Source organism: Onychostruthus taczanowskii, unplaced genomic scaffold, assembly GCF_017590055.1.
Source record: "Onychostruthus taczanowskii isolate IOZ18803 unplaced genomic scaffold, ASM1759005v1 scaffold32, whole genome shotgun sequence".
Taxonomy (NCBI): Eukaryota; Metazoa; Chordata; class Aves; order Passeriformes; family Passeridae; genus Onychostruthus; species Onychostruthus taczanowskii.
In genome coordinates this window covers 6,794,063-6,820,835 of record NW_024500572.1, presented here as the reverse complement: position 1 = coordinate 6,820,835, position 26,773 = coordinate 6,794,063, and the positions used below count along the sequence as shown (strand labels likewise).

The window sequence follows — 26,773 nt, the reverse complement described above, 5'->3', positions numbered from 1 at the left end:
TACCTCTTCAACTGGCCTTTTGGCCTACGAAACCCACAAGAAGACAGTTTGCAATACTTCTCCCCAAACTCAAGCACTCCATTGCTTTAATATCACTGAGACACACGACTCACTCCGCTCCCTTCTGCAGGACTTTTAAATGCTCCTAAGATTCCTTTGTTCATTATTATTCTAAAGCTGAGCATGGGGTCAAGCAGCTCAGTTCCCAGCATGCATTCTGGATGATGTGGCCAAGACACTGGTACCTTCTGCTGCCTTCCACAGAGCATGAATTCATCCTTCATGAGGGGGAGGATGGCAGCGCTCACCTAGAGACCTTGCTTAGCTGATCCTGATCTTTGAGGCCGTTGTGCTTTGCCTTATGCCCATTGTCTAGATCGTCCCACTCTTGCCCCCTTTATTTTCACTGGGGATGATAGTGAAGTGTGGGCATGGTGGAAGTTGAAGGTTCACTGTGATCATTGCAATTAGCAAAAGCCTGTGCTCATGCAAAGCCTCCATGGCATAACAGAGTGTAGGGCGTGTCCTCCAAATCCCATCCCTGCTCCAGACTGTGCAAAGTCCTGTAGGATCAGAACTCCCAGCTTAGCATTGCTGACAGGCAGACAAAGGCAGAGACAGACAGTCCTCATCCCTCATCCTTATTCAGCTGTCCCTCCTCCTCCTCCTCCTCCCACCTGTGAGGCTTTTGCTGTTAGATCTTAGAGCATTCAGCTGTCTTCCACCTCCATCATTGCTTTGATAACTGATAGCAGGGAAGGTATTACTTAAAGAATCTGGGTGACTGTTAGCAAAATAAACAGGAGATGAAAGATAAGGCAGTCTCCTTGGTGCGTAATTACCTTAAAGGAAGGTCTGTTTGCTAATACTGTTGTTTTGATGTGCTAAATAGCTCGGGCTTAACGCCCCAGCAGATACTAAAACTAACTAACTAATTCCCGATGATGTCATCCCAAGATTACAGAGACTGGGGAGGTAAGGGAGGAGTATCCACAAGGCAGTGGTGTGTAAGGAGTGCTCCCAAATCACCCGATGTGGCAGACGGGAGTCTCCTCTTCACAGACAGCTCTGCTGTCAGCACAAAAAAACACCACCAAGCAATGCCTCCAGGGTGGCTCTCCCAAAGTCACCTACTCCCTTCCCACCAGCCTGTTCTTGAGGAGATGCTCTCAGGTGTGCAGCAAGGAGAGCATTCACTCTGCAGTGCTCTGCAAGGGAGATCTTGCTCCCCAGTTCTCCCCATAAGGGGGATTCTCTCCCGCTGCTCCAAACTGGGTTGGAAGGAGCTGCAGCTGGCTTGTAGGCAGCTGGGTTACCTGTGTGTGTGCATCATCTGAACTGTGTGTGATTGCAGGGTTCCTCTCTTTTATTTAATTGTCTGCCTGGAAGCATCTTCTGACCTAATTATGCCTGCAGTTGTGTCACTTGGCTTGTCCTGCGTGCCGAGTGGCATCGCATGGGCAGGGCCCGCTGTGCACATGCTGGCACACAACTGAGCTAATGGAGACTGACAGTGGGTATCGGGTTTTTTAAGACTAAGAAGTCTCCTGGGGTGTTAGTAATCCCCTAGAGGTGCCATTAGCTTATGATAACCACACCTTTGAAATTGTTTTATTGCTTTAATAATGTGGTGGTGATGGAAAATGGGGAACATGCCACATTTATTATTTATGCTGGTAAAAGATGAAAGTTAGCAATTAGAAGCTTTAAACCACAGGTTCAGCAGAACTACATGACTTACATTTATTCCTTTTTGGACTGTGCACTCCAGGGCTGGGATGCCCTTACTGTCCAGGTTTGTTATGTTGAGCTGCCTACAGAAACCACGGCAAAGTGGCAGGGCCAGCACAATTAACATTGTAAGATGGATACACATCTCACTGCAGGGATGGGTGGAGATTTCCTGGTGGGGAGCTGTTGGAACAGTGATTTATGATATCTGAACTAATCTTGTGCTATGATAATTCTGTCTTGCTTAAGTGCTTGCAGCCTCTCTGTGCTGCGCAGTCATGCTGTGGCAGCTGCTGTGTGCATCTGATCCAAACTCGCTGCTTCCCCACACACTTAATTGGTAAAATTGCCACATATTGTTTATAAAAAAGTGTGGAAAGAGTGAGCAGAATCTTGGTCCCAGGACTGTAGAGCAGTGGTTCTGCTGCCACACGGCTGGGAATCACACTCTGTCAGCTCAAGGCAACACAGAGAAGATATATATTGTACCATATGCATCATGACACCTACATCTGGGTAGAGCAGCTCTACTGAAGTAAAAGAAGCTGGTGCAGCTGATGGTAAAGTATAACATCAGGCCCTTCAAGGCTGCCATGCTTCCCAGGTGTGGGGTTTTAACCTCAGCACCCAGAGAAAGGGACACTAACACCACAGCAGAACTGAAGGGAAAGGTGGGAAAAGTTGGGCTTGTCATAAAAGAAACATGCCAAGACAGCAACTGTCCGTGCCTGGAGCTGTAATGGAAGTGATTTCACTAATCTGCCTTGCAGGCCACTTTCTCATTCTGTGTGATCTTTCAGCGAAGCTGCAAGCCTGTTTGATCACTTCACCTTAGGATCAAATAAGCAGAGGGCTGACTGCGTGTTTTATCTGCAGTTGGCAGAAAATGGAGGTGAGAGAGAGCAAGCAAGTGAGTTTCTATTAAGAATAGAGAGATTAATGCACCTAAATTTAATTGGAATTGCACGAACAGGCAAGAGGTGTCAAGCTCTGAGTTCATGCATAGATTGTGTGGGTGTCCTATGTACTACATTTTGAACATCTGCAGCATGACTCTCTCTGCCTTGTACTTTGGTCCTTGCTATGAGCTTTCATGTTGGTTACTGATGTTGTACATCCTTATTTCTATTGTACACCCTTGTGCCCTTTGCCTCATTGCACTGCACCACTCCCACTGCAGGCTGTGTGCAGAGGTGAGCCAGGACCTTGTCCATAACTTGGTTTCTTCTTGGCTCCAACAGCCTCAGAGTTATCAGTGTCACACCTATGCCCTTACCCTTCCCTGAAGCAAACCCTGAAGCAAACTTAGGCCAGCAATAGGCTATGTCCAGAGCTTGGTATTGTGAGTAAGCAACACTGGAGTGCAGCACTTGGCTGTGCAGGGCAAGGCAGGACCCTGAAATCATTAATATCCTTCTATTAATTGGAATCCATGTTGCTCCTTTTGGAGGCTGATTGCATGGCCTCACACAGGAAGGTTGCATTGGCATCAATCACTGGCACCCACGTTACTCAGACAAGAAGAAACCACTTATGCAGCTTGGGGTCCCAGCCTGCATCCCACCCCTGAAAAACTCTCAGTTTGCAGGACCTGGTTCACTTTGTGTGTGCCTCTTTTTCTCCAAGCAAGGTCCTCAGGGCTGAACACCCTTCCTGAAGAAACTGCAGATGATTCCAGCCAGGCTGGTGAAGGGCTGGAGCTGGTGCAGTCAATGCTGTGAGTGCAGGCTGCTGCCACTTGCAGAAGGGAGCTGGGTTTGGGGCCATTAATTACCCTCTCACATGAGCATCACCCTTTGACAAACCCCATGCTTTGGGTTCAGGTTATTCCTGTAAGGCTGGAGCTGAGCAATCCCCCTGGGCAAAGCTCAGCCAGGAGACAGGTTTTGTTTCTTTTCCTCAAGGTTGTTGTCAGCCTTGGGACCTTCCCTGGCAGCACCAGTGGGACAAGGAGCCCACCCTCACTCAGAGGATTGTGCTGTGCAAGGAAAAAATGTTTCTGGCTCTTCTCATGTGTATTTGGGGCAGAAAGAAGGTGTAGTTTAGATTAGAGCACTGCAGCTTTATCAGTGTTTATCAGTGTAGGAGTTCTGCTCCGTGTAGCATAACAGCCTCAAGTCCTTTTAAACCCTGACATCAATATGTGGTGATAAGATAACACTGGTTATCCTGTACTGGTTGCTCTAGATAAGATAAACCCTTTTATGCTTTAAAACTGGACTCAAAGTTTCTGCTATGTTTTCTTTTCCTTTTAATGTAGCAAACTCCAGAAACATTTTATTTCTAAGGGAGTTGTATTTGTTAAGAGCAGATAAAAATAGTACGTATCATAAATGAGACTTTCCAAACTTGCCTGAGGAGCATGAAACCTTTTCTTTCAAAGACTAAATAGAAATGAGCTAGTAGGAGGTAGATTTCAATGTCTTAGAAAATTGTTGGATTAATTAGAAGCTAAAACTATTCCAAGTAAATGGTCATGCCTACATTTATTTTGTCAGAAGTATGTCCACACAGTGGTATTTCAGCAACAGTGGATGTTAATTTTAATTAACATGAAATAACTTTGGTAGTATTGCTTGAGACAGCAGTAGTTTGCATTTAAAGCTGGGACTGAATATTTCTGTACAAGCTGGCATATCCATAAATCTACAGCACTTACTCTTCAAGTAGAGACTCTATCTTCAGAGAATTTAGAGATACATCCATTCATTAGTGAGTTAAAATTAATAACTAGGTCCTCTATGAAATTTAGCACTTTAGTCTTGTTTGTCCCAAATGATTTTAACAATGGAATAACAGACTATTCACATTTTCAGTATAATTAAAATTAATTGAAATGACGTGCATTAGTTGTAATTAAGCTATGCAGCTAAGAGTGGTTGTATGTAATTGCTATGATTATATAGGCTGCAAATAACCTCAAGGAATGAAAGTGGAGTTATTATGACAGAAGAACTCAGCCTCTCACCACCTTCCTGTGACTGATGGTCTGCACGAGGGGAGGGATGGCTCTGGCTCCATCAGGAGGTGATGCTTTGGGAGATGAGCTGGCCCAGCTGTCCCTGTTTTTAAGTTCATGTGAGTGCCCCAGACCTGATCATTAAGGGCTGCCCCTTCCCTTGGCTTCAGGGTAGCACTAGTGAGGGGGACAAACTGAAGTGGGAGGGCAGCCTCTGTAAAGCACTGAAGCCTTTGGTACAGGGTCTGGCATAGTGTATAAATCACTGAACTAGCTCCAAATTCAGCTCCACATTCACCAATCCATCCCAGTTACATCAGGCATGCCCTTACCCCAGCACCAGGTGCACTGCAGGAGCTGCACAGCTCACAGAGGGTGACCTGTGGTGGCAAACTCCTGGCTTTAGCTCCAGTGATTTCCATGTCCCTGTGGAAATGTTTTGTGGCTGCAAAGCACCTCCAGTCCACTTTGTCCAGCTGCTTCACACCAAAGCTGCCCACAGCAGTGCCAAAAAGGGTCAAGGAAACAAAAAACAACATCTCCCACCATTCCATTGCTTGGAAAGTTCAGTCTGAAGTGATCAAGCCTAAACCACAATTCTGTAGGCCACTGCAGGGTCAGGTTGAGGTTGTTTGGGATGTCATACCCATAAAATCACATTTATGTTTGTTTGCTTGTGCTCTGCTTAGGCTTTTAGAGCAGTGTCTTTAAAATGTGGCTCAAATTGTGGGTTCCTACATTTTAAATGATTGTTTGGAGAATAACAATTCCCTTATATTTATTTTAGTTGTTTGTTGTTTTGGTTTTTTTTTCACTGCCTTGGAAGTATTGAGCTTCATTTCATGGAAAACCCAGGGAAAAAATATTTGTAGGGTTTTTGGTATGGGAATAAGCCCAAAGATTTGAAACAATGCTGTTGTAGTCTGCCCTCTCTCCACCTGCAGATGGTTTGTACATGACAGACCCCAGAATGCAGGGCTGTGTCATGTCTTGCAGGGTGTTAGAAAAATGAACATTTCAGCAAGGTTTTGGCCTCTACAGCACATAGGAATGGGAGGGATATGACTCTGCTTTGCCAGCTGTTCACATGTCCCAAGGCAAAGCAGTCCCCCTAAAGCATTTGCCTGGTACACCAGCAGAGCAGGTGCAAAAGTCTGTGCTCAACACACATCAGGCAACAAAGAATTATAAACTGCCCAAATTTCCCTTCTCAGAGTGCATTGGGAATGATTGACAGGGCTGCCAAGCAAAGCCTCTTGGAATGTGCAGCACATGGAAACCTTCCTGGTAATTAATGGGGGACTGTACTCTGGGCAAGTGGCTCCTGGAGCCTCTCCCACCCTGGGTCTGTCCCTAACTCAGGGCTGGTCTCTGCCAAGGAAGCTCTGTTTATTCCCAAACTCCAAACAATCCAGAGGAGGATGTAACCTTCAGGCAGCCACTTTGGCTAAAACCTCCTGGCATGCTTCAGCCTGCTCCACCATGAGATCCCAAGAATTCACTTCATAGCCCAACACTGCAAGACCAATTTTATCCTTGAAAGACTCAGCTGTCTACCTTCAGGCTTAGCAACATGACTGCAAGAAAATATTTATTTACACATGGCTGTAAATTTGTGACAAGTATGGCAATCTGACTGATTTCCCTTTTATAATTTCTTTGATAATCAGCATCCTGTGAAGATTAGGGTACAGATTTGGACAGCCTGGGGGTAACCACATGGCCCGTGTGTGCTTGCATTAGCATTGTTACCATGGGGAAGTAAAGTCTTTAAAAAATTTAAAAAGCAAACCAAAAACCCCACTCAGGATGGGCAGACCATGATATTGGTTGGGAGGGGGTGGGTAAAAGAGTGCAGGAAAGTGAGAGAAACCACTAACATTTTGCACCATTAGTCAGGAGCCTGGGGACCTGCTGTAGCAAATAAAACCCCCATATAATTTAGTCAAGGGAATTCAGCCAAAAAAAAATTAGAAGTTTCTTTTTTTTATGTAATAACTTTTTACTCCATTTAATTTCTAGTTTAACCATCTGAATAGATAATAGAAAAGCACTGTGAGCTAGGGAATAATCTGAACTGAGGGAGAGAAAAAAACCAGCTGAGAAACTTTCAGGCATGTTCACAAACAAGAGTCATCCAAGATACCAGAGAAACCAGGAGGCAAGTAAATCAGGAGAAAACCAAATCTTCCTTCCCCATCCCAAGAAACACAAGGAACCTCCTGTGCATTTCCATCTGGCAGGAATGCAGACTAGCACAGGATCTGTGTACATAAGATCCCATCAGCAACCCCTGGGCTTGCAGGTTCAGTAGCTCCCAGTCTCCAGCCATTGCTGCTGGAGAGATCAAGTCACAAACTCAGCAATAGGTTTTATTTTTATTTATTTATTCTGTTTAAAAGCTAAAATATTAGCTTTTGTACAACTTGTGGCTATACTCCCATCATTTTTACTAATAAATATCTTGGAATGGATAATGACATCCTCATGATACTTTCTTATCCTCCTCAAAACATTGAATACTTAAGAGTAATCAAGAAGCCACAGCAACTGCTCCTGGCAGGAAGCTGCCAAGCTGTTATCCAGAAGCCTGACCAGCATTATTTGGAACAGATGCTCTTTCAGCTTTGTAATTTTCAGCCAAAAACAATGTCAGTAAGTGAAAGTAAAGCTGTGGGTCAAAGGAAGGCTAAACTGCATGAGAATCATGCGAAAATATTTTTGATTTCACACATCCTCTCATTTACAGCACATGCATCTGAAATGGTCTGTGAATGTTAACGTGCAGCTGCAGGTTTGACCTTCATGTCCCCGGCCTGGATGTGCCAGCGCTGGAGGCAGCGCGGGGTCCCTGTCCTGCTGGGGCCTGGCACAGCCTGTGCCACGGGAGGAACTCCTGTGCCTCCCCAGGCTGGGGATGGGGATCCCTGAGACTGTGCCACCTGCAGCCCTGCCAGCCCTCGGGGAGGGAGGGCACTGTGGCACTGGGGGCCAAGCAGGGGGTGTTGGTTTTTCTGGCTGGGAAAAACCTCCAGCGCTACCTGTGAGCATGCAGGCGCACAGGAGGGAGCTGCTCACCCGCACAGCCTCAGCACCAGGGGCTCACCTCCTCCAGGGAGGCAGCTCCCATCCTCAGGAGCTCCCAGGGCTGCACGGGACAGGGCACAGCACCAGAGCTGCAAAGCAGGACGGAGCTTTCAGTGACCATGGCCAGGCAGGCAAAGGCTGCTCTCCCCATGATGAAGGCTCTGCTGGGCTCACGCCGCTCCCTGCCTTTGCTAGGCAAGCTCGGTTTAACAGAGCTCAAGAAACAAGCAGGTCTCAGGAAATAAATGCTTTCAGTCTCTCTTTTTTATTGCCTGTAAAATAGCAGGAGGCTTTCAAAGCAACGGCAAATCCTGTTAAAAAAAGTAGAGAAAATTAAAGAAATGTTTCTTGTCTCAGATCCAGCCCTTTTCACCTTAACTTTCCATCATGGTACATAAAATTTTGTATATTTTGGCAGAGCAGAGAAATAACTTTTCCCCTTTCTCTTCCTTGCACAGCCCAGGAGCTCTGAGTGAGCTTTAAACCAGTTTTGCACAAACAGAGAACGGCCAAATAATAGAGCAAGAAAACAGCATTAAACTTTGTAGACAATCAACTTTATTCTGTGCACAGCAGCTAGTTTCTCCTGCTCTCAGCAGAAATAAAAAATTTACAAGTGTTCTGGGAAAGCATTAAAAACCAAACACATCCAGACAAAGTCGAGTGCAAACTACTTGGAAATAGATCTGTGCATCACCTTCTGAAAGGCTCATTCCAGCTGTGCTGGTGTAGCCAAGCTGACGGCGGCCAAAACAAATACACCCTGTGAGTTCAGGACAGGATTGGAGGGTTGAGATTTGGGTACCAGTCATCCTTGTCTCCTGGAGAGGCAGTCACAGTTCTCTGCTTGTGAGAATCTCCTCATGAAAGAGGTTTTCCATATCATTCCTTGCACCCTGGCACAGAGTAAGGATGCCTGTGTATTTGGGAGAAAGTGGAACCTCCCAGCACCAGGAGGAAAAACCCAGCCACTGCAGAGAAGTGATCAAAGATAAGAGGGCAGGATGCATTCCCAGGCCCACACCCCAGCCCTTTCCACAGGGACCATATTAGGTTTGCTGTATGCTCTTATAGCACTGAATGTCATCTTCCAAGCATAGCAAATAACATTTTCATAAAGCACTGCTTTTAATCAAGCACAACCCTCACATCCCCAGAGGAGCTATCTGGAGTCTATCCCTTTTCTCTACTGCTCTTTTTTTGCCCCCTTTTAACTCCCTCCCTTAGAGGCTTGTGCCTGCAGCAAGGAGGGCTCCATGTGGTTCCCTTCGGAGCTCATTAGCACGGGTCCATCCATCAGGTTCCCTTCGGAGCCGCACGGAGCCGGGGCCCCGCAGGGCTGCGGCACAGCCAGGCACGGGGCTGTCACACAGAGAGCTCTAACAACCCTGCTGAGATGGGGAAATGCAGCCTGGTGCCTGATTACACAGCCCCACGCGGCCTGGGACACTTAAGCAGGATGCCAGTCGTGATGGAGCAGTGGGATCCAGAAAGCCTCGTGCTTACGCAGTGCATTAAAAACACTAAATTCAGTGTCATCCAAACAGACTGGGTTGTTTGCATACCCAGACACTGTTGCAGCTGGGGTCGGGTTTGAAACCGCCTACAATGCATTTCAGAACATCAAACCAAAACAATAGTGTCATTACAGCAGTAATGGAGACCAGCCCCTTCCCAAACCCCAATCCATGACCTCCTGTGTTCACGAGTACGCTGGCAAGCAGCTTGTGAGGCTGAGGGTGAGACCAGCTCCCCGGAGTCAGTGATTTCCTGCAGGGCAGATGCTTCCTATTCAGCACAAAGAAAAAGCCTTCCAAATATGTTTGTTTCTTTATCAAGAACAAATGCTTGGAGTGAGGGGTTGAATCCTTTTTCATGGGCAGTTTGCAGCCCCTGAGTGCTCCTGAGCAGAGAGGCAGAGCCCCCTGTACAGAGGCTGTACACTGATGGCTGATGAGCACAGCCAGGCAGCACTGATATAAGCACACTCTTAGCTAAACACAGAGAGCTGCTGGTCAGATTTACCTGCCCTCGTGGCTGGCTCTGGGCAGAGCCCATCATCTCTGAATCTCAGAGCACAAGGATGGATCAGGAATGAAGCAGACTGAAGGCTTGTGCTCTTAGGTGCAAATGGTTCATTATGGCATTTTTCAGACTGTGCTGATGAGAGGAATCATTCTTCATTGATGAGAAATCCTGCATTTTCTTCTCTGGGAGAACACAGCTTTGTTCCCTTCCCCCATTTAATAATGCACAATTTATCAGGCTAAATTGGTGAGCCTGGTAGCAAGTGATTCAAATCAACTTCAGTGGCTATGAGCAATCACATGTACTTGAAGAAACCCACTTATGCCACTTTCAGTAAAACCTGAGGAAAGCTGGCTATGAATGCACTACCATATCCTAATAATGCTCAAGAAAACCCATTTAAATGAACCTCTAATGGCTGATTGAGGCTTCTATAATGAAACTCCGTAAAGAGTCAGCTCCTTCCTTCGGGCTGGGCATTCCAAGTGCTTCCATGGCTCTCTTGTTAGCTGTGGGTAGGAAAAACAAATGGATGGGAGCAGAACTGTGCTGTGGGCACAGAAAGGAGGGAAGGCTCCCTGCTTTTCCAGGGTTGACACTCTGAGCCTCACCAAGAAGGGCACAATGCATCTCACCTGCATCTTCTGGTACTGTAACAACCAATTTATCAGACTGTGATCACTGTGCTCTGAAGAGCTGCTCAGACCTTCCCCCTACACAAAGCACAAACTGCCTCCAGTCTATAAACTCCAGTATTGCTCTGTTGGAAGAAACGTAATTTCTATGTCTCCCCATATCTTATGTTAGCCCAGTGTTTTAAGCCTGCCCAAAACTGGAGAGGCTGAGGGTGTGGAAGGAGAGGGGAAGACAGTCCCCGCCAGCCCATGTGCTCCTGTCCTTCCTGTGTTTGGGAGCATCCTGCAGGGATGGTCAGCAGGGAGCTGCTGAGCCCCATAGCCTGTTCAGCATGCAGCAGGCTCCCACACTCAGCAAAACAGGAAATAAATGGCCACAAACCTTTCAAAAGCATTTACATGCCATCCACTCACCTCTCCTTCAGGGCAAGAGGACCCTAATGGGAAAACACCCCTTTGTTTTAAGGAGAAGAGCTACTACTCCCTCTCCATCCCTACAGACCCACCAGGATTCTGATGCCTCCAGGTGCCCCCGTTCTGGGCAGACTGGCCCTCGCCAGCATCTGGGGGGGTTTGGTTTGCCAGGCACTGTGCCTGCAGGCAGCTGGCAGCGGGATCTGGAAAGCCTGGGCTGCGGTGTGAGCCTCCTCCAGAGCTCGGCCCGAGCCCTCCTGGGCAGCAGCCACCAGCCCTGGTGTTCCTGAGGACTTGCATCACTCTGCTGGAGTGTGGGTGGTCATCAGAACGGGGATGGGGCATGCTGGGGCCCTCGAGCTGGAAAGGCCATGGGTGCCCCTGGAAAATGGGGACTGTCCTTCCATTGCTGCTTTTGTAGTAGCAACTGCTGTGCTGAGATAAAAGCTTTTGTTTGCCTTTTCTCTCCTACATTCCTAATCTCCCTCTGTGCTGGTCTCCCCTATAGTCCATCAAGCACTTTTAATCTCTAATTGCATATGACTGATGAGCCTGAACTCCCTACACAGCGTTGCCAAGAACCACTTTTTCGGAGCCTGCTTTAGCTCTTTAGGCCAGTCATAACACACTGCAGGACCATTAAGAGTTTATAGTTTGTATACATAACACCCTGGGAGTACCAAAGGGTGGTTTATCCAAACAGAAAAGAATTGAGATGAATGAATGCAGAAATGACTTTTGGCCAGGAAATACTTTAATTTTAATTAGGGGGGAAGGGGGTGAGAGAGGAATGAAGAGGCTTTCTTCTCTCACAAAAGACAAGACTAATGAGTTTACAGCTGCAGGCGCTGACCTTGGAGCATCCCGTATAATGCTAGTGCTGAAATGTTTGGATGTGATGTTAGACCCGATAACCTTGCTTCTAAAAGGAAGAAATAAAGGGAAATGGCTGAATAGGGAGGGATTCATTTCATGGGGATGTATGGACATATTTATTTATTTTTCCCCCGCTTGCATTCCCGTTCAACTGCCTTTGGCAACACAGCCGTTCACCCAGCTGCTGAGCTTCATATGGGCCTCATCCCTTCTGCAGGAAAAAAAGTCTGTTATGGCGATTTTCCCATATTTAGGACTGTCCCTCATCCCAGAGCCTGTCTCACAAGCCCCCACCTCTCTGGAGCCTGTGGCTGGAGTGAATGGGGTGCCCGAGCCCAGGGGAACCCCACACTCTGCAATCTGTGCGCAAGGGAAGGTGCAGTCAGGGCTTCTGATGCAGTGGCTTGAAAAAGGCTGAAAGCCTGAGCTATCCTTGTGCAAGGATGTTGTCACCTGCTTCAGCTGGTCACTGCTTTGTGCTGTTGGAGCCTGTACTGGTGCCCACACACTGGGCTCGTGGCTGTCTCCAGCCCAGGAGGCTCCTGATCCTGCTCCTGCCCTGGCAGTGTCCCAGCCCTGCTGCCCTGTCCTGGAGAGCAGCAGGAGCAGAGCCACTGCCACGGGGTGGGGGCATGAGCCAGGGCAGCAGGGATGTGTCCCTGGGCCTGCTGGGCTCTCCCTCCTGCCTGGAACATGGCTGCAGGGGTGATCAGGGCTGATCTTGCACCTCCATCCCCAAAGACTGTGGCTCACACGTCTTCCAAAAGCTGCAGAATTGCTGTTCCCACCTCCCTGCCCAGCCTGCTCCTTCTAGGCTGGGGACCCCAGCTGTATTCTCCCTGGAGTTTCCAGGCATCCTGGCATCTCCTTCCTCCCCCAGAGCTCTTTCCATGGCCCTGTGAAGCATCATCTGGCCCTGTGGATCCTCCCATGGGTGCTGCCATGCTACAGCCAGAGCGATTATTAAACTCTGAGTGTGAAGCTGCTGTGAGCTGCTGTGGCTGTGGAGCCAGCTTGGCCTCCAGGGAATCAACACCCCCTGCCCCGCGAGCTGGCAGCCAGACTGGAACAATAGTGCAAGTTAACGGAGCAAAACAACCATCGGTGTTTCCTATTAAAAGTATTTTTATGATGTTGATTATTATTAATATTATATAGGGGCTGTAATTTTCTCCCGACTCACTCCAACATCTCACAAAATAAACAGTTGCTGTATTATCCCCTTGTAAATGAGACCACAGGATTGTAAACTTTAATTTGTTACTTTTGGCTGCTCTCAGGTTTGGCAGACAATTAAACCAATTCATTAGTTCACAGAGGCACATTTTTGGCCATGTCTGGCTGCGTGAAGTCATCCAGTGAACACATTGGAGGCAGGGTGTAGAAAAACCGTACTGTGCCTTTGCCACAAGATCTGTCAGTAATGGTCCAAACAGGCCACTGTGGACTTTGCAGACCCAGGTGGGAGAGGGTGTCCTCGCTCCTGTGGCTCTGCTGTGCCCCGGGCACGGGCCATTAGCAGCCCAGTGCCCCTGTGAGCTGGCCAGAGAAGTGGTGATTCTGTATCTGACAGCAAAGCAGCTGCGTCGTGCCTGAGGCTTAACCTTTAAATTCTGCAGAGTTGGACAAGTGAAACTCCGCAGGACATGGCAGAAAATGCTGAGCTCTTGGAAAGGCTAATCTGGCCGTGCGTGATCTCCAGAGCCAGCCCCAGCAGCTGAATTAATTCCTTCAATAGCTGGGCTGCTTTGGGTCCCTGCTTTCCCAGCTGCAGACACATGGTTAACCTGCAGAGCCCCATGACAGCAGAGCACAGCTTTTGGCCTTTTCAGGTATGTGCTGGGAGTTAAGGTGGGTTTCTTTTAAATGGAAGCTGTAACAGTGTGTTTTATGGTACTACCACCACCCCTGTCCAGAGTGGCTTAGTGCAAATCACCCCTCAGATGAGGTTTCCTTGTCAGACATTTTTCACTCTCTGTAGTTTCTTAGATGTCCATTAACAAACCAAAAATCCTGAACCATCTTAGTTTTGAAAAAAGCCCCATAAAATTAATCCCTTTTCCTTTGTTCCCTCCACAGGAGGAGGCTTTTTAATAGCATTCAAAAAGGAAGGAAAGATTTTTGAATACTGAAACCTAAAAGCTTCCCCAAACTAGTTCCTTACCATTGTGTTTTTCTCTGGCCAGCACTTTGTGTCTGGATTTGCAGAATTCTTCTGCTTTGCAATTTCCTCTGAGTGATCCCACCACCACCAGCGTGTCTGGGGAGCCTTGCTGGGCTCTGGCCCTCCATCAGCTGGAAATGCTGGAGGGAAGGGAGGCTGTGGAAGGGAACTGAGCATTTTTGAAAAGCTGGTCACTTCCTTCAGTGTCTTGACTGGTTTTTCCTTTTCCTGCAATAATAATATTAACAAAAGTGTTTTTGATAAAACAGTGAGCAAATGCTGCAGAAGAGCTAACTGTGACTTTGTATGTGACAGCAACTCCTCTGGAAAGCAGCTGCAGAAACCTGCCCGCCCCACTGAGCCACAGTGGTTTTCTTCCAGGGTTCCTCCTGCTGCTGGTGTGGGTGTGAGCTGGACTCCATCTCCTTTGGGTGTCACACACATCCTCTGCTCCTCAGGCTGCCATGGGGGGGATGAAGGGCTTCACCCTGCTGCGGGCAGCTGCACTTCGCTGCGTGAATTCCAATCAGGAGCTGCAGGAGGACGAAGCTGGCTGGGTTTTGAGTCAAAAAAGAAGCCCTGTATTTTTCTCCTTTCAGCTATTTATCAAGGCTCAGTGCAAAGGGCCTGACACCCGGCCAGCAGAGCCCGGCTGCTGTGATGTGTGTGACACACGAGCCGGTAATGAGGGACCTTCTGCTGAACGGCCAATTGAGCAGCCGCCGCCTGCGACAGCTTCATCTGCGAGGGACCGCGGGTGGATCTCTATTTTGACACATCCTCGCTGAATGAGGAAGAGAACAAGCAGAAAATGGCTGATGATAAATGCAGCAATTAGGGAAGCTTAATGGAGCAGAAGGTTTTTTGTGAGAAGACAAAGGAATTGCCGTGCCGACACCTGCAAGGAGGTCCCAGCCGCTGCGAAGGGAGCCTCCAGCTGTGCGGCAGCAGCAGGGGCTGGGATGAGGGGAGCCGACCTTTTTACTTCACACACACATCCCTCAAAGGCTTTGGGAAAATATTTTCCAAGTTAAACTTCAAAACATCATTTGATTTTTCTTTTTCTCCATTATGTTCAGAAACGGGAGCCTGTAATTTAGGCCTGGTGTAGCCTTCCCCCACTCCTTGCTTTTTATTCAGTTTCACATAATACAGTGCACTGCTAGGAAAGGCATTTTCCTGACAAAGTATTGATCTTGGTGCTGTGAAAGAGCCGTGGCCTCAGCAGGAGGATGCCATTTTCCTGGACACAAGGGGACAAGAAGTGGCTCCCTGGACAATGATGCTTGTCCACAGTGATGCCCAGCTTGAGGCTGAGCCCATGACCTGCCCTGCTCTTCCCAAAGCACTGTGCTTTTGAGCTAAGCCCTGGGCTACCAGCTCCCCAAGATTTGAGCAAAAGTGCTAAATATATTTGCCCAAGCTCTATTTCTCTTTATTTCCTTAGCTGTTGGCTTTCTCCCCATAGCCAACTGTCTGTGCAAAGGGCACCAAGAAGCACTGGGAAGAGCTCTGCAAGGGGTGCTGCCATGGGACACCCAGGTTTTGGGGATGGGTAATGCCAGTTTGGCCTCTCACAACACCATTACCAAAATCCCCCAACACTGCAACACAACTATTTTCTTAAGACTTTGGCAAAAAGGAATTTCCTGAGGGAGGCAAGGGAAAGGTTTTCTTTTTTTTCTTTTTTCTTTCTTTTTTCTTTTTTTTTTTTTTTTTTCTTTTTTTTTTTTTTTTTTTGCTTGGCACAAGCCAAGGAAAACACGCATCTTGTTTTCCCCTCTGCTGACGGCTCCTCGTCTCCAGCCCGAGCTGCACTGCACACCACTGATTTCTTTACCCCTGCTCTCACTCTGGCACTTGCTGGGCTGCCCGAAGCACAGCTGGTGTGTCTCGCTCTTCCCTAAGCTCTCAGGACACTGCATTCCTGACTAGCTGGCTCCTTCTGCTTTCCCTCCTCTGGCACTGCAGACCTGACGTGGAAGCTCAGCCTGTGCCGAGTCCTTGGGCTCCCCTGCATCAACCCTGTTTGTCTAACTCCAGGTCACCAACAGCTAACTACATATTTATGGTATCTACATAGGCTGGAAAGGACAATTCCCATATGCTTATTTTAGGCAATAAAGTTGGCTTCTTAGGGAAGCACTGGATCTTTTTTTGTCAAGGAACAGTTAATATTTTTGACAAGTGATCTGAGGATGTGTTACAGCTTTACAGATTGGCTTTTCCCCTCACTCCCTGGCATCCTAGTTGTCTATTTTATTGACTGTGCCAAGAGTGACCCACATTAACTGAAGCTGGTGCACACATCTTCCATGGAGCCCCAATGGGAATGTGGCATTTTGGACAAACGTAATGTAAGTGCAACCACTGGTCTCCCTCCTTACGGCTTCCTATCTTTTTAAACACAGGCTGCCTGAGGCAAGCAATGAACCTTCCAAATCCCATCTTTTTCCTCCCACCCACTGTCATTTGTTTGCTAAATTCCACCCTTTTTTGGTGACTGAGGGAAGTCTTTGGGGAGACAGCCAAAAGTAGAATAAAAATGGTGAAAACGGCACAAAATGAAAGCTGAGCAGTGGTAGAAATGCATAAAACCCAGGAAGTCCTTCTGTACCAGTTCTTTTAGCAGAAGGCAGCTCAGCTGGGGTGGCTTAAAGGAATAAGGCTGAATTAATTAGTTTCTCTGTTTAGGTAATAATACCATTAATCATGATGAACCATTTTGCAAGAAGGCTGATACTCGACACTGTGTAATTCCACAGGAATCCCACTGTAGTGCAGCATTATTGATGGGTCATCCTCCAAAGGCGTGAGAGCAATGCCTCCTAATACAGTAAATGGCAAACCACTGATTTTCTTTTAATATTCAGACCACCACAACATCAGTCATGATGTTCTTCTGGCACCAGGGTGGCTGCAATAAGCAATCCTTCAGGAATGCCAGGGGAGCATAGCATTGATTTAATGCTCACTTTTTAAGTCATACACAGACCAAATGCTTCCAAAGGGTATGGCCCATTTTTGCATTTTTTTCTGAAGTTTGCAGTAACAACCTCGCTTACATGTACGTGCATTAGGAACATGCAGCTATGGACTCTAACAGAGGCTAGGGGGGCTCATTTATGCAGATCCATGTCAGAAATGGTGTCAAACAAGATCCCATGTTGGACACTGGCACCAGGAGAATTACAGTCTCCCTGAGCCAGCATTATGCCGAGTCCAACACACTTTTCACATCCACCATGTGTTCTATGTTCCTCCAACTTCAGCTGGGAGAGCAGGTGCTGATTTTTAATGCCTATTTTGTTTTAAGCCTCCTTTCATCAGATTAAGGACCCTGCTATTTTATTTCATTTCATTTTTTCACGCTCAGTAATTTAGTCACACGCAGACTTAAACCCAGAAGCCGTGCCATGCTGCTAAAGCCCCGTCGCCGTGCGCTCCGTCAGCCGCGGAGCGCGAGGGGCTCGGGGCACGGCTCCGTCCCCCTGCAGACAGCTCAGCCCAGGGAAAGCCTGGGGAAGCAAATTGGGAGGTGCAGAGCAGCGCTGGAGGTGATGCCCTTCCTGTGGCGATGGGTCCCTCCACAGGAGCTGCCGCACACAGGCCGTGCTTCCTTTGCTGTCCTTCTTTCCCCTGGCAGGAGATGCAGGGTCAGCTCCAAAGGTGCAGAGCCCGAGGTGCCCCTGGGCTGTGGGGTGGAGATGCTGCAGGGCCGGGGGCACTGCTCTGCTCTCCTCCCCAAACCCCCAAATCCCAACCTCCAAAGCGTGTTCCTCCTGCTGGGAAGGATTCAGAGGCAGAAGCAAATCCCTGTCCCAGCACCAGCCCCTTCCGCCAGCTGCCTCCTCCCAGCCGTCAATAAACCATTAGCCTCGAGTCAACAGCGCTGGCTACGACACACAAACACTCAACTGCCTTTTTCATCCAAAATCAATGTTGTATTTATCTTCATTGATCTACAAGGAAACTGAATGTTTAAAATTACAGGGGGTGCAGGGGGGAGGACGGGGAGGGGGGGGAAACAAGAGTTACAGAGCCAAGAAAATAGTAGCGGATGGCTGAATTAACTAGAGAGAAAAAGCCCAGGATATATAAAACATGGACACTGAAAAATAAAATAAGGGAAGGGGGGATGGTACAGCAAGTAAAACATGGCAAAATTTACATATGGATGAAAAGTAAAATTGGAAATAAAAAATAAATCATGCCAAAAAGCAGTTCAAGGCAGAACCACACTGAAACAAACATTTGCTTATGGTCTTCATGTACTATAGATAATATATCAGAATTTCTTTTTTTTTTAATCAACCATTAGACTTTTTTTTTTTGCACTCCTAAAATTCTACTTTGTCTTGTATACAGATTCCAATAAGAACACTGCACAATTAGCACAAGGGGTCCACGGAAAATTGTCCTTGCTTGCCAGCGATCCTGCCCACAACACAAAAAAAGAGAAAAAAAAAAGGAAAAAAAAATAAGGAAAGGGTCTGCCGCATGGTACTGTGCCAGTTCCATCTGCTTTTGCCAGCTTGAAAAGTAGGAAACCAAAATTCCCTTCCAGGAGCGTGTGTCTTTCTCTTTCCTTGACGAACTGTCCCTTGTGTTTGTACAAAAAAATTCAGTCTCTCTTTTTTTTTTTTTTTTTTTTTTGTTAAACACAAGCATCCTTCTTCCTGTTCACATGCCATTGCCATTCTGTCTCCAGAGTTGCGAGTTGGTTGTTTTTGGGTTGTTTTTTTTTAAATTTTTTTTTTTTTTAACCTTCCTCCCCCCAACATCCACTAAGACCTGCCTCCGAGTTCTTGCATAGTTGAAGTATATATGCCGTACTGAGCTTTCTGAGTGTGAATTTCTGACTGTGACAAGAGTATGAGTTGTAACCATGTTAACAAATAACCAGAGTGGTTCTAGAAACCATTTTTATAAAGTCTACCTATGTTAAGAATTTAATATTGGTGTACATTTATATTAACAGAATATTTACAGTTTGTTTTCTTTTTTTTTTTTTGTTTAAAACAAGAAGTCAAAAAAAATTCCTCTTAAATTTCTGCATAATATAATAAGGCAAAAAACAAACAGTTTTGTACATTATTATTATTATTAATATTTTAATATATATCTGTAACTTCGGTTCCAAAGTACCAAGGTAAATGATCAATTGGCCTCAGAAGGGAACCTCACAGTGGACTGTAAAACTACAGTATTTCCATAAATAATACTTTTAAGAAACCCTGGGTATTTTTTTCTTAAGGATCTGAGGCCTTTAAAATGCAAATTTAACTAAAAACAAAAGCAAAATTTCTTCTTTTTTTAAGTGAATAAAGAGCACAAAATTAAAAAAAATACAAATCCATTAAAAATGTTTCTCACATTTGGGAAAAAATGTACAAACTTGATATTCTTAACTCATTTTTTTTTTTTAGCACAGAAACAAAAAACAAAACCAAAAATCAATACCTATATATTAAATTCCCATTCTCAGCAACCTTCTTGTTGGAAAGTCCCCAACCCCGTTATTTATGGAAATGTGCTTAACTTCTACAAATTTTACATTAAAAAAAAAAGTTTACAGCAGTGCATTTTGTAAAAGGTTTGTTGTTTTCTTTTTTTTGTTGTTTTTTTTTTTCCTGTTTGTGTTTTTTTTTGTTGTTGTTTGCTTGTTTGTTTGCTTGCTTGTTTTATGTACAGGTGAGTTTAAAATTCAATGTTGGGGACTATCGTGCCTCTACTTCTTTGGGGTTCCTAGAGGGGGAATAGTCCCTGGACTCTGAGTTTGTGAGTGGAGTAGTCCTGCGAGGGGAGGCAGGTCTGGTGCTGCTGGCTGGTACGAGAGGCGGCGGCGCGCTCAGCGCTGCGGTCGGCGGGTTCCTGTTCAAAATCCCGTTGTGCATGGCAGTGGATGGACTCAGTCTGGGGTAATGCATCCCGCTCAAATGAGGCATGAAGGATGGCACGTGTGCCAGGTGGCTTTCGATGGGGGACGAGTGCAAGTGGTGCATTCTGGCACGCTCAAGTTCTTCCCGTAAGTGCAAGCGCTCGCGCTCCTCCACTTGCCGCAACCGCTCCTGCTCTCGGCGGGCTTCCAGAAGGTTCTCGTGGTTGTAGTCGTGTGGTTCCCTGTCTCTGTAGGAACGCTCATGGTCATAAAAGCCAGAGGTGGTAGGAAACCTATGGATAGGATCTGTCCGGAGCTGGAAGTCCATTCGACGGTGCAGGTCTAAGCTCCGGTAGGCATCTCGCAAGGGGTCCCTCATTGGGTCCCAGGAAAATCCGGGATGCGGCAGCCTCTCTCTTCCTGACAAAGGGTTCATGCCTATGAGCGGGGTCATCATCCTGCTGCGGTCCAGGACATTCATGTTGTTCATCTGGTGCACGCTGCCCATGGAGATGGGCATGGAGGCAGCCATCGAGTGAGGCAATGATAATCCATGGAGAGTGGGCGGTGGGGGATGCTCCACTGACCGGGAGTGCTGGGAAGGCTCAGACCCAACCACTAGCACATCGCTGTCTTCCTTCCTCTCCTCCTTGACTTTGATGTCATTCTTAATCTTCTGGAGGTCGCTGGGAAGCTCTGTCTTTCTCTCCATGTCCTTGCTCATGAGATTGGTAAGCTTCAGGCTCTCACTTAGTGCAGGTTTGCTGTATGGGGATACAGACTGGATTACTGGCTTTGTGTTGTCCTCAGAGGGTCTCTTATCATGGCTTGGAGTTTCCTTCACTGGGGAACGGCTCTCTTTGATCTTGTGTTCAGCTATGGGCGGCTCTCTCAGCCGGTCAGGGTGCTCTCGCTCGGGCTCCTTGGACCTCTCCCTGTCCCCGAGGCTGACCTGCCTGATGGGCTCGCTGGAGCTCTGGCTGTTGCTGCGGATGAGATTGCTTATCTGGTGCGTCACGGGGGCGGATGCCGGCGAGGATCTGTTCGAATGTCTGTTTTTATCCATGAGGTCTCTGTAAAAAGACAGAAGGTACATCCTTGGTTATGTGTGAACAAGCACACCCGTGATGTTGGGCAGGCACAGTGCTGTGCCCAGCTGTACACTTTGAGATTGCTCAGGAAAGGATTTGGAAAGTTCTACAAGCATCAGCTACAGCTGCGATGCTATGGTAAGCGATATGCACAACCTGCCTTTACATACTTTAAAGACAAAAAAAAAGTTAAACGTTCACAAGTGTAAGACTAAACTGGGGATGTGGCTGGAAATATTCACCCTAAGACCATTACACTGAGAAATGTACGGAAAAAAGAATTCTAGACAGCTTATTTTTCTTTCAAAAAAGCTTATTGTGTGTTCATGTGTACATCTTGCTGCCAGACAACCTTCTCAGCTGTAAAACTTGGGTTCCTTTCCTAAAACATGGATCCAGACACACAAAACAGACAACTACAGAAATGCATGCAGGTCCTTCCCAAGTCAGCCTCCTTGACTGGAAGCAACCATAAGGTGAAGCTGATTTTGCTATGGAACTACAAGACTTTTGTTGTTGGCAGTTCTTGCAGGTAAGCCAGATGCTTCAGGAGAAACATCCTTGAATCAGCCACGAAACCGAGCAACTGAGCTGTGTTTCAAGAGGACCTGCTGTGATAAACAAGGGGTCTGATGACAACATCCATGGTTTAGAAAGAGAGGCACAAAGGTTTACATTTCCAATTGCACCTCTGCCTCTGAGCAAGCCAATTAGTCACAGTTAATCCCACCTTTTTAACAGGGGAATAAATAATGCTCACCTTCTAAAAGCACTTTGCTCTGAATGAGAGACACTTTAAATGCAAAATATGATCGTGTGATTGAGAGAACTGCATTATGCAGCTGAGAGGCTCGCTTTGCCTAAGTTTTATGTTGTGTTTGTTTTTGAGAGCTGTAAGACCTGAGTGCTGAAAGCTGGAGATGTTTTGGGGAGCTGTGTAAGTATTTATCCCTTATGATTACATTTGCTAACCCAGCTTTCTTCCTCTGTGGTAGTCCTGATTGCTGGTCAAGGATGTGGTTTATTAAAAACATGGCCGAACAGGGATGCTGGGAACAGCTTAAGCTAAATTAATAGAAGTGTAATAGAGCTGTTAACCCCTGTGTGAACACTCCTGAGAGTAAAGTAACCTTGGTCTGCAAATGAATTCCACTAGAGCCAAGAAGGGATACCTTCCCTACCTGAATGAAATCTGTGCAAGGATGTCAGACAATTTAACATGCAAAGCAAGAAGATTTTCAGCCTATTGCTTCCATATAATCTTGTTCACAGGTACTGCCTGAAGATCTCATTAAAAGCACTCCAGCAAACGATGAACCCCTGTCACTAGTCAAGCATGCACATCTAAGACTTGCAGGCTGTTATTGCCTACAAAGAAGTAGCCTGTTGGAGACAACTGGGCTCTGAAATATAAAGGGCTTCACAGCTTCAAAATCATGTAACTGGGAGCTAATGAAGTAACTATAGACCAGGTGATACAGGCCTGTCATCCTTAATAAGGATTTGCCCACAATGCAATTTTTTTAAATCAGTTTTGCTAATGGATTCATGCACACTGCTCCAGATACAGGCATTTGCATTGTTATCTCGTTAATGTCCAGCTAACATTTGAATTCATCAGCATATCTGTACCTTAATGAGAACTATGACTGTCTCCAAAGGACCCATCACAATTTCAGAACACACAGCAATCCTAAAGCAGCTGCACTGAAAACAACCAAGTTTTCAGTAGACTGAAAACACAGCAACACATTCAATTTCTCAGCCTGGTGCAATTTGTTAACTGACTAGCAGGGACTGGGTTACTATATTTCCACAGAATACAAATCCCAAAAGGCAAAGAGGAATGGTTTTGGTGCTTATCTGAGCAAAATGCCTATCAGCTGCTTCAAGGATCAGCAACATTTTATGGAAAACAGAAAAAAATACAGAGGAAAAGCAGCACCAGGAGGAAGCGGCCAGAAGCCCACAGTGCTCACCTCTCTTTGTCTCTGTCGTCCTTGCCCAGAGAAAGATCCCTCTTCTCGGGCTCCCGCTCTCTGTCCCTGTCGTGGTTTGTCACCGAGGAGCTCCGCTCCGAATCCGAGGGCTTGGGCCACTGGGGAGGGGTTGGGAAGGACGGCGGGGTCCGGTGCAGTCTGTTCCATGGCTCATGGGGGTTGTTGAAATTCTGCAGGTTTGGGCCGTCTTTGTGAGTAAAAATGTTGTTGTGAGCTAGAATAATGGCAGGGGGAGGAAGAGTTAGAAATAATTCAAAGCCAATCATTATACAGACATTTTTCACAACACCTGTCACAACCAGAACTGTCCTTTTACGGCTTTTTAATGGTGAGGGGGAGCTACTAGTGAGTGGAGACAGATAATTCCAACACTGGGTGTAAGATCCACCAGCTCTTTAAAGGCTGTTGTTGGAGGAAGCTTTACACATTTCAGTAACTCAGAGACTACTGAAAATGCCCAGCTTCTCTTCTCCCCCCACCCCAGGCAAGGGCTCCAGCACAAAAGCAGTATTTTTCCTCAGCTCCTCTCTCTGGCAGAAACTTTAATTTGTGGGTTAAGCAATCAGCTGCCTGCAGCTGAGGCTTCAGGGACGTTTTTTTGTTGAAGAACCCAGACTATTTGGTGGCATGTATGTGTGTGTATAAACACAGAGCTTGGCTGTAGGCTTTTCGGAACAGTCACTCGATTTTCCTCCATCCATCTTCAGCTGATTCCTGTTGCACCATGAGATGCACAAGCATGCTCTCTTATGTGCTCTCTTATGTGTGGCTCTCAAGCATGTTTTGCCTACAGGTAACATGTTTTTGAGGTAGAATTATTTTATACAGGTAATTTAAACTTCAGCCAACGGTTACAGAGGATGTCTACACGAATTAGAAGAAGTATCAGTAGCTGCTCCACTGTGCATCTTCGCTGGTGAAGGGTGTTACTTTAGGTGCCCACAGGGTCCCAGAGCTCGGTGGGGTTTTGCAGCTCCAGTGCCTCTCTGAGCACACAAGGTACCAACCCTCAGCAGTGAGGAGGCACAGAGCACAGCTACTGATCTCTGTGACATGCAGAAAAGCTCCCACCGCAGAGACCTGGAAATCTTAGGTGCAGTGTTTTCAGATAGGAGAATGGAGGTTAGGAATTAAACTTCTTTAAAAACTACCACCAGCTGCTGTAAATATTAGCATGTGGCTTTTCTGGAAGGGATGTTTGTCTGCAGTAACCCAGCCAGTACTTACTCAGAGCATGACTGCCTAATCCTCCAAAGGCATTGCTGCCTAAGTTCCCAAGGCCGCTGAAGGTGCTTGACCTGCTAAATGGATCTGGAAAGGCAAACAGGGATTTAGCAGGCATTTAGCCAAGAATGTTGGAGAATGAAACGCACCCCTCCCCTTCTTAACGGTTTGAATCCAAGTAGGATTAGGCCAGACTTTAAGCTGATCCTTCTCATTGCAAGGTTCTTTGCACAGAAAATTCCCATCATGTTAAAATGGAGAAGGGATTCAGTGCTCACTCTGCAAACAGGTGCTGTAATAAACTTTTGTATGCGCGTCAGAAGTGAGTTAGAAATTAAGGTCTAATAGCTGAAATTAGGGAGGCTGCTGAGCTATAACTCTCTTTCCTTATCAGCATTAATAGTAGAAACATTGCAATTGCCTCAAAAGAAGAATCTCAGCAGGCCCCTAGGCCAGCATTAAGGAGATGACTGTCTTGTTTCTGCATTTTTTTCCCAGTAAAGGCACCCATCACCAGAAGAGGTTCCTCTCTGAGAGCACATAGCCTGTCTCAGGTTTCCACACTCCAGAGACAGCTATGGGTTAAATCTTATCAGTTTTCTGTTTTCTTTCCTACTGGTCATCTCTAAACAACTCCTCCTCCTGCCCACTGGCTTTTTGACTGTCCCCTTCATGCCCTTAACTTGCCATGTTACAGGAGGTAAAGCTGCTCTCCACTTCCTCACAGATATCACATTTAAAATATCAAGGCAAATGGCACAAATAGCTTGTATTTTAAAGCAAACAGCTATTTGCTTATTTTCTTATTTAAAACAGTTCTTGCCCTTCCTCTTTGATCTTGTGGCTGAGTGACTCAGTAGAGATAGTTAATTTTGACAGAATGTTCAGGAATTGATGTAAATCTGGGTATTTGCAGGAGAAAAAAGTCTACTAGGTCATGTGGCATGCCACATTTACTGATTGGATGAATGTTACTAAAACATTAATCAACAGAGCTTGAACTTTAATTGGCAATGAGCTGCTTGTGAGCTTCTAAAATGAGGAAATTTGACAAAATCAGGCTCTACTTACTGCCAATTAGGAAACTGAAAGTCTGGCAAAATGTGCAGAACATCTACTTGCCAGGAACTGTTCCCTGAACTCTTTTAAAGAACTCAGTCAAGACCTTTCATAGGTGGAAAATGGTACAGGAGGAGCCCATTTTAAGCTGAGGCTTGTCTGAGGTATCTTTGCATAAATTTCCCCCATTTCTTCAGGCACATTCAGGAGCACAGGACTCTACACGTCACATTTTGGCTCCGGTGCAGTGTCCCAGCAGTGACAGATGTGACAGTCCTGCATTGTCCCCTCCTTTGGGGGACAGTGAGAGCAAGAGCTAGGAGCAGGCAGGGATGAGAAGCTGGCCAGCTTCGGGATCCTCAGGCAATTTAAGCCTTTCCCTCCCCTAGTGCTAGAGTGCAGGACCACACGGAGAGCCAGGAAGGGGGCAGAGGTACAGAGGTGAAGGCAGGGCTACTTACACTTACCTGCCAAGTGGTTTGTAGGCAGGAAACTGCTGTGGTGAGGGGAGGGACCAAAAGGGGTGGTGGCTGGATGCGTCGCACCTGTGAGAACAAGGTCCCTTTTTAGTTCAGGGGCAAGTGACTCCTTGTACACACAGAGCTCCTGGCCACCACACTCAAGAGCTGGATGCAAAGGCCACATTTAAACAACAAAGGCAGGAGAAGATCCCAAACCTTGGCTGAGTGAGCAACATAGATCTCCCTGAGAGACCTACCAAGGAGTCTAACAGGGCACTGGAGGCAGGAGGAGACCTTGCACTGAGAGCTGCTGCTCACCCAAATTAACAGGAAAGCCAAGCTCTTTGTCTGACATTTTCAGTCATTACTCCATGTTTACATGAAAAAGGGTCAGCCCAGGTTATGGGCCCAGCCAGAAGGTGCTCAGAAGTGACTGATTAGTCTGTATGAAACACCAGTTAATGACAGGCACACAGGGAACATCAATCATGTTTCTCCCATGAGAGCTCCAGCTACGCTTTCACATCTGTCTCTGCATCCACAGGCTCCCCCCTGGTACTTTTTCCCCTTCCTAGACACTGCTCACTGCCATGGTGCCACACTTCCCCGTGGGAAAGAACACCACTGCTGAGCATGCTGGTTTACATGAGGCTGAGGAGATGGGAAGGAAGGGGTGAAACAAGCAGGTCTGCCCTGCATTTCAAGGTGGACCAGGCTCATGCAGAAAACTCTGCTCTGCTTTCAGAGCAGAAAATAAGAGATTTTCTTCCTTTGCAGGCAGGCATATGTGAATCTGAACGGGCTCACAACCTCCGTGTGAAAGCACTGGTGTCACCTGTCACAGGGTCAGCCCCTGACCTGGACTTCCTCGAGGTCACAGGAGGAAGACAGAGCCCAGCCCCTGACGGCTGCTGTGAAACACACTTGTGTGTCCAGAACATGAGCAAACTGAGAAACCTGAGAGGGAGACAGAGCTCTGTGGCCCTCACCAGCTTGGGCACCTCAAACCTAAGCAGCCAGAAAATGAGCTGAAGAAACTTAAGAGAGACCACAGCAACGAGACCCATCTAGCACCTCTCGATAAACATTCTGACTGCTCCAGTGCTTCAAGACGGATGGAGACTGTCATCTTTCTAATCCTTTAAGATTTCAGAAGGTGTATA

General features: G+C 46.7%; 1 protein-coding gene across 19 annotated transcripts in view; it reads right to left on the bottom strand.

Moving 5' to 3' along the window:
• Nucleotides 1–17,816: 17,816 nt before the first annotated feature.
• The window catches only part of FBRSL1 (fibrosin like 1), a 369,285-nt gene continuing 360,328 nt past the window's right edge, over nt 17,817–26,773 (bottom strand). For 18 of the 19 annotated variants that reach the window (XM_041410159.1, XM_041410148.1, XM_041410156.1 and 15 more), the window contains 4 exons: nt 25,617–25,694; nt 24,094–24,177; nt 22,846–23,080; nt 17,817–20,848 (listed from right to left, as the gene is read on the bottom strand). In XM_041410159.1, coding sequence (XP_041266093.1) covers nt 19,615–20,848; nt 22,846–23,080; nt 24,094–24,177; nt 25,617–25,694 — 1,631 coding nt within the window. In that variant the 3' untranslated portion in view covers nt 17,817–19,614. The remainder of the gene's footprint in view (nt 20,849–22,845; nt 23,081–24,093; nt 24,178–25,616; nt 25,695–26,773) is intronic. The other variant, XM_041410149.1, reaches the window with a different exon arrangement.